This window comes from Aquarana catesbeiana, linkage group LG02 (assembly GCF_042186555.1).
Source record: "Aquarana catesbeiana isolate 2022-GZ linkage group LG02, ASM4218655v1, whole genome shotgun sequence".
Taxonomy (NCBI): Eukaryota; Metazoa; Chordata; class Amphibia; order Anura; family Ranidae; genus Aquarana; species Aquarana catesbeiana.
In genome coordinates this window covers 102,692,302-102,710,772 of record NC_133325.1, presented here as the reverse complement: position 1 = coordinate 102,710,772, position 18,471 = coordinate 102,692,302, and the positions used below count along the sequence as shown (strand labels likewise).

Sequence of the window (18,471 nt, the reverse complement as noted above, 5' to 3'; positions counted from 1 at the left end):
GGGCGCCCCCTCATGCAGAGGTCTTAGTGTTTTGCCTGGTAGGCTTCTTTCCCCAGGACTTCTTTTGTCCCTGGGGTTGACTCTTGTCTCTGGACCCCGATGGAAGCGGCCGTCGACACTGCCTGGAGGCTGAAGCCCCCGGCGCTGGGGAAAGAGTCCGTTTGAAAGAGGGACTCTTCTTCTTGACAGGTAAGAGAGTGCTTTTCCCACAAGAGATTCTCTTGATATAGTTATCCAAGTCCTCTCTAAACAACCTTGCACCACGAAATGGAAACCCAGCCAGTAGCTTCTTACATGGCGCTTCGGCTGACCAATTTTTCAACCATAGGATTCTACGTATATGCACCAACCCCAGTGAAAGACGGGAGGTTTGCACGATAGAATCTCTAATGGCGTCAACCACAAAGCATAAGGCCGCTGGAAGGTTAGCAAACCCCTGGGCCTGCTGTTCAGGTAATACTTTGATGACCTGCTTAACATGGTCTCTTAAGTATTGACAGACTCCAATCGCTGCTACTGCAGGTTGGGCCACTGATCCTGCTAAGGAGAAAACATCCTTCAATAGGGATTCCATCCTTTTATCTACAGGATCCCTGAGTATCTGAGCATTGTCTACAGGACAAGTCAGGCTATTATTTACGGAGGAAATGGCAGCATCAATAGCCGGTATTCCCCACATTTTAATAAACTTTTCTTCCATCGGATAAAGTGTTGAAAACTTTCTCGGCGGAAAAAAACGTTTGTCTGGGTGATCCCACTCAGAATAAATAAGCTTTTCAAGTAAAGTATGAACAGGAAAAGCATGTGCTGCTTGGAAAGGTTTCAGTGACCCCAAAGCAGAAGAGGATTCTTTAGCAGTTTCAGGTATGGAAACTTAAATGTGGAGCGGACCAATCCAGTGAAGATCTGCACTAAGACTTTCTCCTCTTGGGAAGTCGCAGAGGGTCCCTCTCCACCTGAATCCTCCGAAGAGGAATCATCCATCCCATCCCGATCCTCTGAAAGGGATTCATCTCCTTTATCCCAGAGCTCCTCTGTCTGAGGGTCTTGGGGAACAGAGGAAAGCCTAGTGCGTTTTCTTCCACTGAGTGAAGACGTAATCACGGCCATTAATCTTTCCTCTAGACCATTAATGGTTGAGGAAAAAACCTCTTGTGTAATATATACAGGGGCTGAAGTGCCAGAAGCAGGTGTAGCCCCTGACCCCGATGGCTCTCCCTGGCTAGCCGTCCCTGGCCCATCTTTAGTGGGGGAGGATGCTGCCGACAGGGGGCCCTCAGAACCTGAACGAGATCCCCTAGTGTCTCTGGTTCCTGGGGTGCTTGAACCTCTTCTACCCATAGTGCAAAGCAACAAGGTGTGAGGTATACAAATGAACACTGCCCGCTGAGCGATGTAGTCTGGCTAAAAGCCTTGCTACCCAATTCTCAGTCTGGTGTTACTTCAGTAAATGCTGCCTAGGAGAATGCCTGTGTCCCACCTTACATCCGACCGTCAGCTCTGTGTCTCTCAGAAGGCTGAGTGCACTTGTACAGAGTGCCTTTAATAGCCTGCAGCTGGCCTGAGTGGGAGTCTAAGCACTCTGTGCTGACGTCCCGCCCCCTCCTCTACCGCCCCCCCCCCTCGAGTTTTGAAAAAAAACGAGCGCTTCCCGCGCTGCCGACTCTCCTGTCATGCTTCCGGAGAAAGGCTGGGGATGGGGGGGGGGGTGGAGGGAGGGAGGCTGGTAACAAGATCTGCCTGAACGGCTATCTTGAGAGATGGTGGCCATTAGGCCGCAGAGCCCGGGTGGTATAACCACTTTCTAGACCCCTGTGGCCCCTCTCTAGCCTGGGGGGGGAACATTCAAACATGAGAAATCCCCCTTTCCACCTTACCTGTTTGCAGCCTGCTTGAGACGCTGGGACATAATCAGCGATTACAACACCTGAGACAGAGTCAGCATGTGTAGGTTTGTGCTCTTGGCAGCCCCCGGTGGTCACAATAGGCATAGCATGCATTTACCTTAAAGGAGAAAAGCCACTAGAACTCAAAAATTCTGTGGAATCTCCTCTTATCTTATCCAGCCGCAGGGTGCGGTTTACACAGACCCAATCTTCACCTCTCACGGTGGGCTCCGTTTGAAAAAACCGTCAGAGACTGGGGCCCCCATCAGTAGGGGGATCCAACAGTTCTGGGACCGTAAAGCACCTCGCCAGAAATTAGGAAGTTTAAAGCCATTTTCTGATCTGCGGGGTCCAGCTCTCTAAAAAGAGAAGCATTACGGGTAAAACCTCGTTTCTTCGGACACGAGGCCCGGGTACCATTCAATTCGGCCATGAAAAGACACTTTGAATGGATCCGGTTCGCCTGGCTTGCCCCAGTATAGGATCTTAGGATATTCCCTTTGGAGCTCAGCACAGGACATCTTTACACGTCCATCACCTAAGACACTGGCGTAAAAACTGAGGTATCCCTGCAAGGGGGAGGGATTATATAGGGGGTTGAACTTCCTGATAGGGTGTGCCAGTGTCCAATCACCAGTGATACCTATATAACCCATCAGTAATTACTGTGGCTCTGTGTCCCGTGATGTTCGAGAAAGAAAAATAACTTTTTTTTTAAAAAATGGCGTGGGGGTTCCGCCCCAGGTCCATACCAGGCCCTGCAGGTCTAGTATGGATTCGGAAGGGACTCCCCACGCCAAAATCAAAAAAAAAAAAAAAAAAAAGTTGCATGAGGCCCCCCACCCCAAATCCACACCAGACCCTTATCCAAGCATGCCTCCTGGCAGGTCAGAAAAGGGAGGGGACGAGCGAGCGTGCGCCCCCTCCTGAACCATACCAGGCCACATGCCCTCAACAATGAATGTGGGTGTATGTAGACATAAAGGGACTGGAAGTGTATTATTTACAGGATTAGCAGGTGAGAGTAAATGGAGAACTCCTAAAAAAAAAAAAAAAAAAAAAAGAAATTGAATGCAGCCATCACATCAAGGACTGGTAAGGTGCATTTTATTATTTTTACGTTCAAATACACATTAAGATCTGTTTTATTGGTGTAAATGTCATTGCTAAACATCATGAAATTGAAATAAAAGTATTTTAATACATGCCTGTCTCTTTTCAAGATATTCCAGTGCCTCATCCATCATAACAGGTACTGAAAGAAAGAAATAGACAATTTACATCAAAAAAGTTTCTAGGCACAATGTAATTATAGCAAGTATTACCATAGGCTTCACACAACACAATGGGGGAGATGTACTAAAACTGGAGCGCTGGTGAATCTGGTGCAGCTGTGCTTAGTAACCAATCAGCTTCCAACTTCGGCTTGTTCAATTAAGCTTTGACAATTAGCCTAGGTTTACATTGGTACGATTTGGCATGTCAAATCGCATGCCAAATCGGCAGCTATTGCCGGAAATAGCACTGTCCGAATTGGTGCGGCGCCACAATTCCACTACTTTTGGCGACTTCGGGTGCGATTTCAATAGACATCTGTGCAGGAACACACGCAGATGTCTGTCAAATCACCCCAGAAGTCGGACTGCATTGCCGGGTTGATGTGAACCTAGGCTTAGGCCCAGTTCACAATGATGCGATAATCGCTCAGACTTTGGAGAACTTGTCACATCAGAAGTCGGACCCCATTGTGTGCAATGGAACAGTTCTAATCGATGCGACTTGAGTCGCTTCGACTAAGAAAAAGGTTCCTGCACTACTTTTGGTCCGACTTTGAAGTCGGGTGCAGTGTGAACCCAGGCTAAAACCCTTGAAGCCAATTGCCTACCATGCACAGCTGCACCAGATTCTGAGTGCTCCAGTTTTAGGCTGGCCATACATTATACAATTTCCTTATTAAATTTCCTTTAGATTTACCTTCAACTATGTAGTACAAGGGCCTGCCTGATTGCATACAAATTAAGATTGAAAGCATTTAGGTTTGACCTCATATTATATAGTGAAATTGTACCAGAAAAAAAAAAAAGTATAATGTATGGCCAGCCTTAGTAAATCCCATCCACTCCCATTGTGGTTCATGTATGGGGGAAAAAAAAAAAAAAGCTCAAAACTACTTATGCCACACAGCAACCAGGAATGTGGTTGTATTTATATAAAATATTTTATATACACAAATGCCTTTTTTATTTGTATTATAAACACTATATTGCCAAAAGTATTGGGACACCTGCTTTTACACGCACATGAACTTTAATGGCATCCCAGTCATTAGCTGGATACACACTATACAACTTTTGCTGTAGGATTTCATTTAAATTCACCTTCAACCATGTAGTGCAAGGGCCTGCCTGATTGCATACAAATTTGAAAGTATTACGGTTTGATATATTATATGGTTTTGGTAAATCTAAAGAAAATTGTATAATGTGTATCCACCTTTAGTCTGTAGGGTTCAATATTGATTTGGCCCACACTTTGCAGCTATAACAGCTGCAACTCTGGGAAGGCTGTCCACAAGGCTTAGGCGTGTGTCTATGGGAACGTTTGACCATTCTTCCAGAAGTGCATTTGTGATGTCAGGCACTGATGTGGATGAGAAGGCCTGGCTCACAGTCTCTGCTCAAATTTATCCCAAAGGCATTCTATCGGGTTGAGGTCAGGACTCTGTGCAGGCCAGTCAATTTCCTCCACCCCAAACTCACTCATCCGTGTCTTTATGGACCTTGCTTTGTGCACTGGTGTGCAGTCATGTTGGAACAGAAAGGGGCCTGTGGGCTGAACGAAAAAAACAGATTGGTGGGTACGCCCACCATTAGAATACCACCCTTCATCCACCTACTTCTAACGATGGGCATACATGCACCATTTTTAAAAAATTTTTATTAACTGTGGTGGTGAAATCACCTCCTACAGCGCCGGAGTCGCTGATTTTCATATCGTGAGAGCAAACGCTGTTGCTGTCAAGATAAATAAATCAGTGCTGCAGCTGAATGGCATACCTGAAAAGCAAGCAAATGGCAACGATAAAACATTAACTCAATAAAAAAACTTGATTTTTTAAACGCAATCTGTGCCTAAAAAACATATGCTGAAGCATGGGGGCAATCCGCCCCTAATATTAGGAGCAAATCGCTCCTCCACCCCTGCCCCCATGCTTCGGCATATATGCTCTCTTTTTTAACTGTGGTGGTGAAATCACCTCCTACAGCGCTAGAGTCATGGCTTTATGTACTGTGGGAGCAAACGCTGTTGCTGTCAGAATAAATAAACCCGTGCTGCAGCTGAATGGGGTACCTGCTAAGCAAATGATGGTTAACAATAAAACAAAGTAACATTACAGTATAACATACCATACCTGCAAAACAAATATAATAAAACATAGTAAAAATAAAACATTAGAGTTTTAAAATACAGTAACAATAGAGAGAGAACAATAGATATAGAATAGAGAGTGGACAATAGAGAGCAAACATGAGAGAACAATAGAGAAGAATAATAAAACCACAACTATTTTTAGCTTTTTTCATTAAAATGCACTTTTATATAAACTGTAAACGTTCCAGATTAGGGTCTCCCAAAATGTGATGGCCATCTCATCTTTCGAGCCTCTGTGTAAGTGTGCCTAGGACTGTGCAGTGCTGTACCCTACGCCAATACTTCACTAGTGTGTGGTAGCGTTCAAAACATTCACCAATGCAAAGACCAGGTTAGCCAGGACAGGAGGTACAATAATAGTGGGTGTCACGCTTATATCCGCATCTTTGAGGATTTCTTTGGGTAGGGGTACCAGGGAGGACATGCAGAAAATGCCTCCCATGCAGCCAGCTCACTGCATTTGGATTGGGAAGTTGGGCCACAGCACCATCTGGAAACAGAAGGGCTCTGACAATCTCTTCCTGGAATTTAAGGAAGGATCCAGTTCGTCCTGAAGCTTTGTATAGCACATAAGCATTCAGCAGAGCCAATTGGAATAAGTATACAGACACTTTTTTGTACCAGCGTGTGGCCTTATGAGCAATTAGGTACGTCGCCAACAACTGGTCGTTGAGGTCCACCCCTCCCATATTAAGATTATATTCGTGGAAACAGAGGGGTTTCTCCACAACACCAGTCGCCGTAGGAATTTGAACCGTCGTGTCTGCGTGAAGGGAGGACAGAACGAAAACATTCTTATTATCCCTCCACTTCACAGCGAGCAAATTATTACATCTCAAGCAGGCTCTCTCCCCCAGCCTAAGATGGGAATCTACAAGCTTCTGGGGTAAGACCCGGCGATTAGATTGCACTGTGCCACATGCGCCAATTCCATGATCAAACAAGTGACTAAAAAGTGGCACGCTCCTGCAATAATTGTCCACATACAATTGGTACCCCTTTCCGAATAAGGGTGACACCAAGTCCCACAAAATCTTACCAGCGCTCCCTATGTAGTCTGGGCAGTTCTCCGGCTCTACGTAACCATCTCTTCCCTCGTAAACCATAAAACTATATGTATAGCCTGTGGCCCTGGAACAGAGCTTATACATCTTGACACCATATCTGGCACGCTTACTGGGAAGATACTGTTTGATAGACAAGCGGCCAGAAAACGTAATCAGGGACTCATCAACGCAGACAACTTGATCTGGAGTAAACAAGGCTGCAAACTGTTGGTGGAAGTGGTTTACGAGGGGCCGAATTTTGTAGAGCCGATCGCATTCGGGGTCACCCTGAGGACGACAGAGTTCATTGTCATTGAAATGCATGAACCGCAAGATCTGCTCGTATTGTATCTTGGTCATGGAGGCAGAGAACACAGGCGTATGGTGAATTGGGTCAGTGGACCAATATGACTGCAACTCACTCTTTTTAGTTATGCCCATGAGGAGGCCCAGGAAGGTCTTAAATTCGGAGACTGTAATAGTTCTCCAATCTCTGGCAAGGGTCAATTGGGGGATTAGGGGCGATGAATTGACCAGTATACAAATTGCTTTGGTCCACAATAGATCTATAGAGATTTTCTGTGAAAAACAGAGGGAGTATGGGTGCTGCAGAAGTGGTGGGCTCCTAATTCAGATTGGCAAATGCAGCAGGAAGGGCACTATGGGCTCGACGGGCCTGTCTTTGTCTTCTTGGAGGCTGCGGGACACTACTCGTGCTTGCCACCTCACCAGCTCGAACTGCACTTATGGGACTTGCCACATCACCACGTGATACTGCAGTGCTGGATGTACGACCAGGATGTACTAGGCCACTTGTGCTTGCCAGTTCACCAGAAGGATGAGCGGCACTAGTACTGGCTCTCTGCTCCATATGAGAGCCCTGTGGTTCTTGCACCTCAACAACAGAAGAATGGGGTCGGGTACGCCTGACCTTGGCAGGGTCCACTACTCGGTCGTCGGAGCTATATGTCAGGGTGCCGCTGCTGTCTACAGGTTCGTATTCTGAGCCTGAATCTGACAGATGGGCGACTTCCTCTTCACGCTCATCTGTCATGCTCAGAAATATGTAGGCCTCTTCACTAGCGTACCTTCGATTGGATATTTTGGCCTCTAAATTTACTGGTACACTAGTGAGACTCACAGGAAATAAAAGGGAGCACTGACTGTCAGCGACTGCTTGCAACGATAACAAAAAAACTGTTAGCGTTCGCAGGGATCAGACCTGACTCTGCGAATGCTGCAGTTATGTGTTTTGTAAGTGACAGTGATCGATTGATACTGCACTTGGGTGGGCTGGGCTGGGCTGGGCCGGGCGAAGGGGCTAAATGCAGGTGCTAGCAGGTATCTGGGCTGATCCCACTAACACTGCGTTTTTGGCAACCCTAAAGTGCTGGGGACGCTAGTATAGATATGATCGGATCAGATATTGATGCGTTCAGACACTATACCACTAAGGGAGGTGTATGGTGCGTGCGTGGGTGTTAGCGGTACTGGCACTGATCTAGCGCAACGCAGATGCTAAAACCTAACCGATATCACCCGCCGGTATATATATATTATATAATAATATCAGGGGGTTAAACCTTTATTTAGGTAATATACGGCGGGTGAATAATAGTGGAAGAAAAAAAATTGTGCTACTAACAAGAATGAGCTGCCAGCACCAGCAATAAGACTAATTGCATATAAAACATAAAAAAAGGGAAGATGCCCTGGCGCTATAAAAAAAAAAAAAAAAACAGAAAAAAAACCCCAAAAAAACTAGCACACCAGCGTCACCGTGACACTAATACGGTGATCACTGGTGACAGGGGTAATCAAGGGGTTAAACCTTAATTGGGGGGGGGGGGTGCATAGGCCTATTTGGGGCTACTGCTAAGTACCCTAATGCTGATTAGTGTCACAAATGACACCAGTACAGTGATCAAAGAAAAATATGAATACTGCACTGGGTGACAGGGAGTGTAGAGGTTAACTGTGGGTGCGATCGGGGGTGACAAGTATACCTAAGTGTACCGTGTCAGTGTAGCGTTGGTGCAACTCACATTTGGATGTCCCCTCTCCTCTCTCTGGAACGGAAAAGAATTCCACGAGGAGAGATGACATCACTTCCCCTGTCTGTGTTTACAGTTACACGGGCAGGGGAGGATTTCATTTGTCAGGACCGATCAGCAGGTCCAGGCCAGAAATCATTGGCCTGGACCTGAAGACTGGTCAGTTCTAAAACTAATCTCGGTAGGACCCCACTGTCGCCACTTTTATCACAGCGCTGTTTTTTATGGATCTGCATGTGAGTGTATACCCATTTTAATAAAATTTCTAGTTTTATAAGGATTTACACTATTTGGCCCTTCCTTTCTTTTCCTGTTTGTCATCATCACCATTTGGCTTTCAACACCGTTCCGAGGGACCTTATCTACGTGTCGGCTGTTCCACACTCCTCGGTTCTGGCACCGGTTTGGTTGACACAGCAACGTGAGAGCCATTTCATCGCTCCTCCAGGCCGTTTGCAGACACTCACCACCTAAGCCTATTTGACCCCTCTCGGCGTATGCCCTGGCGGGTCCATGCAATCCGGTAAGCCTCTTCACTTTTGGTGGTGTTGTGTATATTTTCACTCCAGATGATGTATGAATTTGAAGTATCTAGCTCCTGAAGATTTTCCGCCTTATCCCTCAGGAAGAATCTTCTTTGTCAGCTCTACTTTGAATTGCCAGTTTAATGTTTATGACATTGGACTTTTTCATATTTTCATAGCGCTATACCTATTTTGTATCTTATAATCTGATCGTCCTGCCCGCCGTAACATAACGTCGCTTCGCCCACCCGTGCCATTCTGCCGCAGTAAAACTGCGGCAGCTGGTCAGGAAGTGGTTAAGAATCCCCTTCACTGGAACTAAGGGGCCAAGCCCAACCCCTGAAAAACAACCCCACACCATAATCTCCCCTCCGCCAAATGATTTGGAGGGGTGACCCAATACTTTTGGTAATATAGTGTGACAGAGTCCTGACCTCAACCCGATAGAACACCTTTCGGATTAATTAGAGCAAAGACTGTGAGCCAGGCCTTCTCGTCCACATCAGTGCCTAACCTCACAAATGCGCTTGTGTTCAGTGTGCCACACCGCAGGGCTCCAAGACGCAATACACTATACACATTGCATTGCATTGCTCTGTCAAAAAAAAAAAAAAAAAAAAAAAGGAAGAGCAGGACCGATATCTGAACCACTGAGCTGCGGGACATTCCTTTAATTTAGATTGGGCTGCCTAATGCAGTATGTTCCCACAACGTGATCGTTTGAACAGGGCCTAAAACCATTTCATCTTTCCATGTCTATTGCCTGTTAAATGGGCAATAAATCAGCAACATCAAGCTCCTGATTCATATACAGTAAAACCTTGGATTGAGAGTGTTTTGCAAGACAAGCTAAATTTTTCTTATAAATTTTGACTCGATAAGCGAGCGATGCCTTGATATACATGTAGCATCACGTTACATCTGAGTACTGAGAAGTGAGGCGCTTCCAAGTGTAGCAATATGGTTACATTAATAAAAAGGTACAACATTTAGCAACTTACATGGTTGATGATTAACCACTTGCTGACCGGCTGACGCCAATATACATCGGCAGAACAACACTCCTGCGCAAACTGACATACCCGTACGTCAGTCCGCAAAAGCAGGACAGCGATTGAGGCGAGGAGAGGCGGAATGGGGAAATGCCTATGTAAACAAGGCATTTCCCTGTTCTGCCTAGTGACATGACAGATCTTCTGTTCCGTGTCATTCAGAACAGTGATCTCTCTCATGTCAGTGGTAGCCCATCCCTCCTACAGTTAGAACACGCTGAGGGAACACAATTAACCCCCTGATTGCCTCCTAGTGTTAACCCCTTCCCTACCAGTGACATTTATACAGTAATCAGTGGCTATTTTTAGCACCGATCGCTGTATAAGTGTCAATGGTCCCAAAATGGTGTCAAAAGTGTCCGATCTGTCACCTGCAATATCGCAGTCCCGATAAAAAAAAAAAAAAAAAAAAAAAAAATCGCAGATCACCACCATTACTGACGAAAAAAAAAAAAATAATAATAAAAATGCCATAAATCTATCCCCTATTTTGTAGACGCTATAAAACTTTTGACATTTATTATAGCAAAAAGTGAAAAATATTGCTTTTTTTTTTTCAAAATTGTCGGGTCCATTTTTGTTTATAGAGCAAACAAAAAAAAAAAAAAAAAAAATGCAGAGGTGATCAAATACCACCAAAAGAAAGCTCTATTTGTGGGGGGGAAGAAAAAAAAAGGACGTCAATTTTGTTTGGTACAACGTCGCACGGCCACGCAATTATCAGTTAAGGTGACGCGGTGCCGTATCGCAAAAAAATTCTCTGGTCATTAAGGGGGTAAAATCTTTGGGGAAGAAGTGGTTAAAAGAGGCACATCTAAGTATGCAGGCATCTGGGATAAAGTTGTCCACATAGACCATCCTCCATCGGCATCATCCCTTCAAGCCTCGCTTTCAGATCGCTCTACTGCAGGGTAGTCTTCCTGGTCATGATTGCAGACTGACAGTGGTGAGAGCCGGCGGTGCGGAGGATGGTCTATGTGGTCAGATTTACCCCGGATGCCTCCAAACTTAGATGTGCCTCTTTTAATCATCAATCTTGTGAATTGCTAAATGTTGTACCTTCATTAAATGTAATCATAGTGTTACACTTAGAGGCGCCTCTCTTCTCTTTTATACTCTGTAGCTCCTGCTGGATTTTGCTTCTAATCTCCTTGTGGAGGCTTCCATTTGTGGATGGACATTTTATGGTTACACAACCCATTGTTATAATCTTTTTATATGGACTATAAACTGAAGGAATTATGAATAAATGGTTGTGGAACAAAACATCTGAGTTTCCATTATTTCTTTAGGGGGAAATTTTCTTTGATATACGAGTGCTTTGGATTACAAGCATGTTTCCGGAATGAATTATGCTCACAATCCAAGAATTGACTGTATATTTTAAATGATAGGATCAGTTCTTCTGTCATGTTTAGCAGTGTTTAGACTTCATACCACTTACATCGGGTTTCTTCATTATATGCAGGAACAACCACAGACAAGTCTTTCTCCGGAGGGTCATGGATGCTGGGAAAAGGTTCTTTTTCTCCTTTGTTTCCGAGGTAGAACTTTTCTGCATCATGTCGGTGCAGATTTGGCATTTTCGTGGCAGTTACATGTGCTACAAGTGCAACCTGGGGATGAAAGAAAGGTCACATTATACTGTCCTTTGTTTAGTAATGTACCACTTCAGTTATCCATTGTGTAGATGAGACCGTAGTCATTTAAAGATAATAAATAGCTGGCCCCACCTTGCATTCACACCTTCACAGCTTTGTGTCCTGCAGAACAAGTCTGCCAAGTGTTGGCCATTCTCTGTTCTATATACTGCAAAAAAAAACGATGGACTGATGAAGGTATGACTACACCCCTATTAGTAATGTCAAAGTGTGAGCCCTTGCACACCTCAAAATGATCATTTTAAATGCGTCAACCAATGCCTTCCTAAATTCTGTACGAGATTCAGCTTAAGAGACTTTGCTATAGCAAGTTGTCTCTCAATCACCTGCCACAAAACTTTGAAGGGGCATGGGGGTGCCATTAACAATTAAAGTGCTTGTAAAGGCAGAAGGTTTTTTACCTTAAAAGGATAGTTCACTTTTACAAAAATTAACTGCCTGTGCAGGTAAGGGATGCTTGTAGATTAAAACAAACTGTGCAGCTGACTAAAATGAATAAAGCCCTTGCTATAGGTGTAAGTCATTTACATGCCTTATGAAGCCTGACTGGAATACACCCAGGACGTTGCTAAGTGAGGCCTAGTCATTACTGATCACCTCCACCATCACAGGAGTCAGCTCTTTCTCCGATTCAAACCTCCTCACATACTTTTTCTCTCTCCTGATGCTGGAGCTCTGAGCTCAGCATTTGAGGGCTCACTCCTGTGATGGTGGAGGTGAGCAGTGAAGACTAGGCCTCACTTAGAAACGTCCTGGGAGTATTCCAGTCAGGCTTCATATGGTATGTAAATGGCCTACACCTATAGCAAGGGCTTTATTCAACTTTAGTCAGAGATGCACAGTCCGTTTTTATGTACAGATGCCCCTAATCTGCATAGGAAGTTTTGTGGTAAAGGTGAACGGGCCCTTTAATGCATTCTCTGCATTAAAGTGATTGTAAAGTATCGTTTTTTACCCCCCCAATAAAAATAAACATGTTATACTTACCTGTTCTGTTGCAGTGGATTTGCCGAGCAGCCTGGACCCTCCTCTTCTCGGGTCCCTCTGCTGTGATCATGGCCCCTCACTCCTGTTCAGTGCCCCCACAGCAAGCTATGGGAACACCCGAGCCGAGTCACAGCAACCTGTGTCCATTCGGACAAGGAGCCCCGCCCTCTCTGTCTCCCGATTGGTTAGCTTACTTGGATTGACAGCAGTGGCAGCCAAAGGCACCACTGCTGTGTCTCAGCCAATCAGGGTGGAGAATCTCGGACAGCTGAGCCACTCGTGGACATCGCTGGACAGAGAGGGGCTGCTGCGCACAATGCTTTTCATCTTAATGCATAAATGCATTTAGATAAAAAACCTTCTGCCTTTACAACCCTTTTAAGTGGATGTAAACCGTCACATATACCCAGTGAAGTGAACAGCCTCAGATGATACACAGAGATGAATCATCCAAGACAGCTGATTGGAAGAAAGGCACATCACACTCAGACTTGCAGAGCTGTGCTGTAACAAGACAAGTCAAACTCTCTGCTAATCTATTTATAGCAACGTCCCTCAACACAAACTTCAGGCTGTGTTGGAAAACTTGTCAGAAGTTATCCTGCTGATAACAGAAGAACGGAGCAGCAGAAACACACAGGACTTAGGCCCCTTTTACACTACCGTGATTTTGCTGCGATCTGGCTGCGATTTTGACACGATTTTCGGGAATGCCTGTGTAACTCGCATCAAAGTCGGACCAAAGTAGTACAGGGACTACTTTGAATTTGGTGCAACTTGAAGTCGCACAGATATGAATGGTAGTCATTGGAAATCATGGGGTACAACTTGTCATGCAGCTTTGCAGTCCCAAGTCGCAGGACAAGTTGCACAAGTGTGAAAGGGGCCTTAGTGCTTTGGAGAGAGAAAAGAAAACACTGCAGATACATCTGCTTAGGTCAAATTTCATGAATCAGGTTTACATCCACTTTAAAGTTGAAAAAAAACTTCTGCATGCAGTTATACTTACCTGAGTCCGATCTCCATTCAGCAATGTGCACGAGAGCAGAGGATCTCTCAGCTCTCTCCTCATTAGTTCAGAGGCAGCAGCAAGAGCCACTGTCTCCTGTTGCTGTCAATCACAGCCAGTGAGGAGGGAGCAGGGAGCCGAGCCACGCTCTGTACATCAATGGATACACAGAGCGGGGCTTGGGAGCGAACACACACAGGAGTGCCCCCATAGCATCGTTATGATGGGCACTTGGCAGGGGGAGGAGCCACAAGCTCCAGCAAGGGACCTGAAAAAGAAGAAGAAGAAGAAGAAGAAGAAGATCGGGGCTACTCTGTGCAAAACAACTGCACAGAGCAAAAAAAAAAAGAAAGTTTTAAATATTTGTTATTTTAATAATGATAATAATAAAAAAGGAGCGTTTACAATAACTTTAAAAGCACTCCTACAAATTTGCTAAAAAGTGCAGCACATTTTTTTTTGTGTGGGGAAAGTGATTTTGCATACAATCCCGACGCGCACAGATGTGAACCTAGCCTAATATGTGTATGTATATGTGAGATAGGAACCCTAGATTGTAAGTTCCTTGAGTTCAGTTCACGATGTGAATGTACTGTATAGAAAGTGATGTGCAAATGGTCAGTGCTATATAAATAGCCTATCATAACAAATGGAGTACTGTATACTCATTTTATATATATCCATTAGGTCCTAATCAGACCCTATGGGACGGGGGGGGGGCGGCGGCTCTATGGGACAGGGGGGGGGGCTCTATGGGCACCATGTCTGATACACTTTTCTATAGAATGTTTTTGAGGTGGGTAGCCAGGTGTCTCCTCCCTAATTGCTTGGCTTGGGTTCAGCATGTACAATGTGATAACACATGTATACTGCCAATCAGCACACACATACTAGCCCTGATTTATCCAGGAAAAATAAACCTTCCAGCACATCTTCGAAGTGTCGGAGGAAACCGGAGTATCTGGAGGAAGCCTGCACAGGGAGAACATGCAAACTCCAGACAGATAGTTTGAATCAGGGACCCCAGTGCTGCAAGACAGAAACACTGACCAAAAAAGCACTGTCAGGGCATACATTGTACAATCTGCTGTACATGGTGTTCCCAATGAGGAAGTGAGAGGGGAAATGGATGACTGGGGTCACCATAGACAGGCTGGAGGAGTCCACAACACATCCACAGAACTGTCCCCAGCAATCAGGAGCAGCTGGGGGAACTTGGACACCCACAGGACATCCATCCCTACCTACAGTGTATAACACACACACTAATTATATATATATATTTTGTGTGTGTTATACATACATACACTCATACATATACACACAGGACAGCCCCCCATTACAAGTACAACTACTCACCAGCAACAGCACTACAGCTGCCAGAACAGCCAGCAACAGGAGGAGATCACAGAGGCAGCAGAGCAGCATGATGTCCACACCATCCCTGTCCCACCACAGCACACAGAGGACAGCTGTCAGCCGGACACAATAAACTTCCGGTACACTTCACACTCTGCCGCTGCATCTGCCGGAACCTATAGAACTCCTACACCTATGCGGAAGTCAACCAGTCAGCTCTCACTCCGCCACAATCGGCGGCAGGATGGAACCTTTCAGCTCTGCTCGCCACTCACACACTCCGAGCAGCGCCATCGTGTGACCATAGAAGGTATAGCAGTGGTTCGAAACTGCTCAGGTTGACAATTTTTGTCGACCTAAAATAAAGTGAGACTGCACAAGAAACAAGAGGATAATAATAAAGGAAATGCGATTTGTGATGTCAAATATTTTCTAAATAATAATAATTATTATTTTATTATTCATTTCCAGAGTTTCAGCATTGTTATATAGAAAGATGTAAAAGGGCTAGAACTGAGAGCCCAGTGTTATTATTACTATTATTGTTATTATTATATTAAAGAGGTGCTCCGGTCATTGTGAAAAAAATAAAAATTTAGCAGCTACAAATACTATATATATGCAGTCACTTACCATTACCAGTCCAGGGATCCAGCACTGACATTACTCGGGCCAGTTCTTCACCAGTCTTCAGGTTCCTCCATCTTGCTTGTGGGACATGTGCAGCTGCAGCGGTGGCCAATCTATAAAGGGGCACAGGGGTGCCACCTCCCTCATTTCCATGCGGGGTGCCGGACTCATAGGTTTCTATGAGTTTTTTTGTTTTTGGAAGCACATGATTAGAGCCTGAGACTCTAATTGGCTTCAAAAAGTTTGGGCTTGGGGCGCAGAACCCACCCACTTGTGACATTAGCGAATCAATATTCGCTATTGTCTTCTGGCTTCTCCTTCTGGCCAATCAGGACAGGAGGTGGATCTTAAGGCTGGATTAGGTGGGGATGAGACACCGGGGAAGCCCTGACTGTGGGTGGGGTGAATGCGGACCTGGCAGGGGGTTTGTTTGCCCCCCCCCCCAAAAAAAAATAAATAATTGAGCACCAGCTGCCACTGGACATGTGATCTGTAATGGAAGGTTGTGGACAGGGAGGGGGACGGATCATCAAAACTAGGTACCTGCTCTTTGAAAACAAAAAAAAAAATAATTTGCAATGATAAGGGGTGGGGGAGAAGAAAGAGTGGAACTTCCTTTTTCAAGTGAAGTTCTGCTTTTATTTCTAGATTTGCAGCATTGTTATATGTTGAAAGATTTGAAGGGATAGAACTGAGATCCCAGCATATTTATTATGATGAGTATTATTATTAATTATAACATTGATGTTATATTAATTTCTAGATTGGCAGCATTGCTGTGTAGAAAGATATGAAGGGATAGAAATGAGATCCCAGTGTTACTAAACCCACAACAGTAAAATCAATCTGTATATGCAGTAAAGCATGCTTGTTATACTCACTGTGGAACCTAAGGGGTTAATCCTCTGCATTGCATAAAAAGGCTGTTTCATCCTCCCTCCTCTGATCCTCCCCTTCTCCCACAGTCCCCAATCCATCTCCTGATAGAACAGAGCCTTGGGGGCACTCTGCACATGCTCAGTTCGGTGTGTGTTACTAGAGAATTGTTTTCTTGTCTTGGGAGAGTGCATGTGATCGGCACAGGGCCAATCAGCACTGTCCAGACTGAGGGTCAGGAGTCATGCAGCCTCATAGGACAATCAGGGGAGAATGAAAACTCCTTCTACAAGCTTTAACCAGACACTAATAGAAGTCACAAGATTGCTCTAACGGCTGAAGAGAAACTGTATTTAGCAGTTTATATTTACTGAAACCATTGCATTTCCATGTTCTGTGTACTGTGGGAGACCAGGTATAATGAATGCAGGCTTCTGGGTTTGTTTCAATAGTTTTTATTGATATATCAAATAGAAAGGAAGAATTGCATACATTGAAATATAAGATTGTTAATAATGGATAAAAAAAAAACAAATCACAAATATTACACATACATAGTATAACTAAATGACTGTTACAAATGATTCAACTCAGGATAATATAATTTCGAGAAAAACAACTCAAAAAGTTAAAGGAATAAAGAAAAATGTTAAAAAGAGATAATAATAATTAAAAAAAAATTGGGGAGGAAAGAAGGAGTACACTATAAAGCCAAGATAAATACAGGGTCCTGGGTTTAGTAACACTTTTAAGGTGCTTCATATCTCCCAACTTTTTGATATGGGAATGAGGGACACCTATCAGCAAAAGTATGCAGGCATAGGACACACCCCTGGACACACCCCCTTAAAGGAGAATTGTACAAAAAAACAAGATTGGTTAAACCCACAAGTGCTTTTTTACCGCTACTATTCCTTTATATTGGCTTTTGGAATTTACAAATGCAGCAATTTAGAAATCAAATGAAAGGTTTAGTGCTGGAAAACACTTTCTGATAGATAAAAAGTGCATTTTATATACATCTATATAGATCAGACCAAAAGGAGGGACAAATGAGGAGCAATGAGGGACAAATGAGGAGGAATGAGGGACAGAGGGACGTTGCTCCAAATCAGGGACAGTCCCTCAAAATCAGGGACGGTTGGGAGCTATGGTGCTTACATTTCCTTGCAAGAATGGAATCTATCATTTCCTATACTGACCATCCAAGCAGTACTCTTTATAGAAGTGGTATCTTTCAGTGATATCTTTTATATCTGTTATCCACCATGGTTTTAGGTGAATGTTTTATACAGATCATGACTCAAGGACCTTATACATATATATATATATCAGGAGGGGAACCAAAGCAGGCCCATTGCAGTTTATACAACACAAGGAGATGCATTTTTCAGGTGGTAGCTTCACTAAAAGTGTACACACACACACAGATCTGCTATCAGATCATAAACAATGAAAGTGCTGGTGCGCAAAAACACGCCGCAGGTGCTGATGTGTTTGGGTGCCATTTAAGAATTAATGGCACTCTTATGCTTCTGCAAAAGTGCAGTGTGTTTCTCTGCAAGTCCGGATCATACGCAATTTTGTATTCACTCTGCAGAGATGTGACCCTAGCCTACCGACACCCCAAAGCAAGTTTTCATGCACGCCAAACTGTGTAGTGCTGCAGCACCATGTGGTTAGGTGCGTTATGATTTTTTTTTTTAAAAAGGGTTGCAGATTTCTTTCTCTGTTTTTTTTTTGCAGGTCGAGCAGCACGTTGAAATGAATGAGCTACTGTACCTGCCATGTGTGTGCAAACATATACATGCACATATGCCAACCAGGCCCAAATGTACGTATGTATATAAGAAATACAAGGAATTGCTGACCTCCTTCTGAAAATGCTAGCTGCCTGGCTGTTATACATTCTAAGCAATGACCTAGAATGAATCAAAATGTTACAGAAAATCACA

The 18,471-nt window shown here is 44.3% G+C and overlaps 1 protein-coding gene across 1 annotated transcript in view; it reads right to left on the bottom strand.

Annotated features, from left to right (window-relative positions):
* ALG5 (ALG5 dolichyl-phosphate beta-glucosyltransferase) overlaps window positions 1-15,269 on the bottom strand; it is a 43,276-nt gene extending 28,007 nt beyond the window's left edge. Inside the window, exons 1-3 of the mRNA XM_073613300.1 lie at window positions 15,011-15,269; window positions 11,439-11,610; window positions 3,095-3,141 (exon numbers count right to left, since the gene is read on the bottom strand). Of these exons, the coding sequence (XP_073469401.1) occupies window positions 3,095-3,141; window positions 11,439-11,610; window positions 15,011-15,079 (288 nt within the window). The 5' untranslated portion in view covers window positions 15,080-15,269. The remainder of the gene's footprint in view (window positions 1-3,094; window positions 3,142-11,438; window positions 11,611-15,010) is intronic.
* Window positions 15,270-18,471: the final 3,202 nt, after the last annotated feature.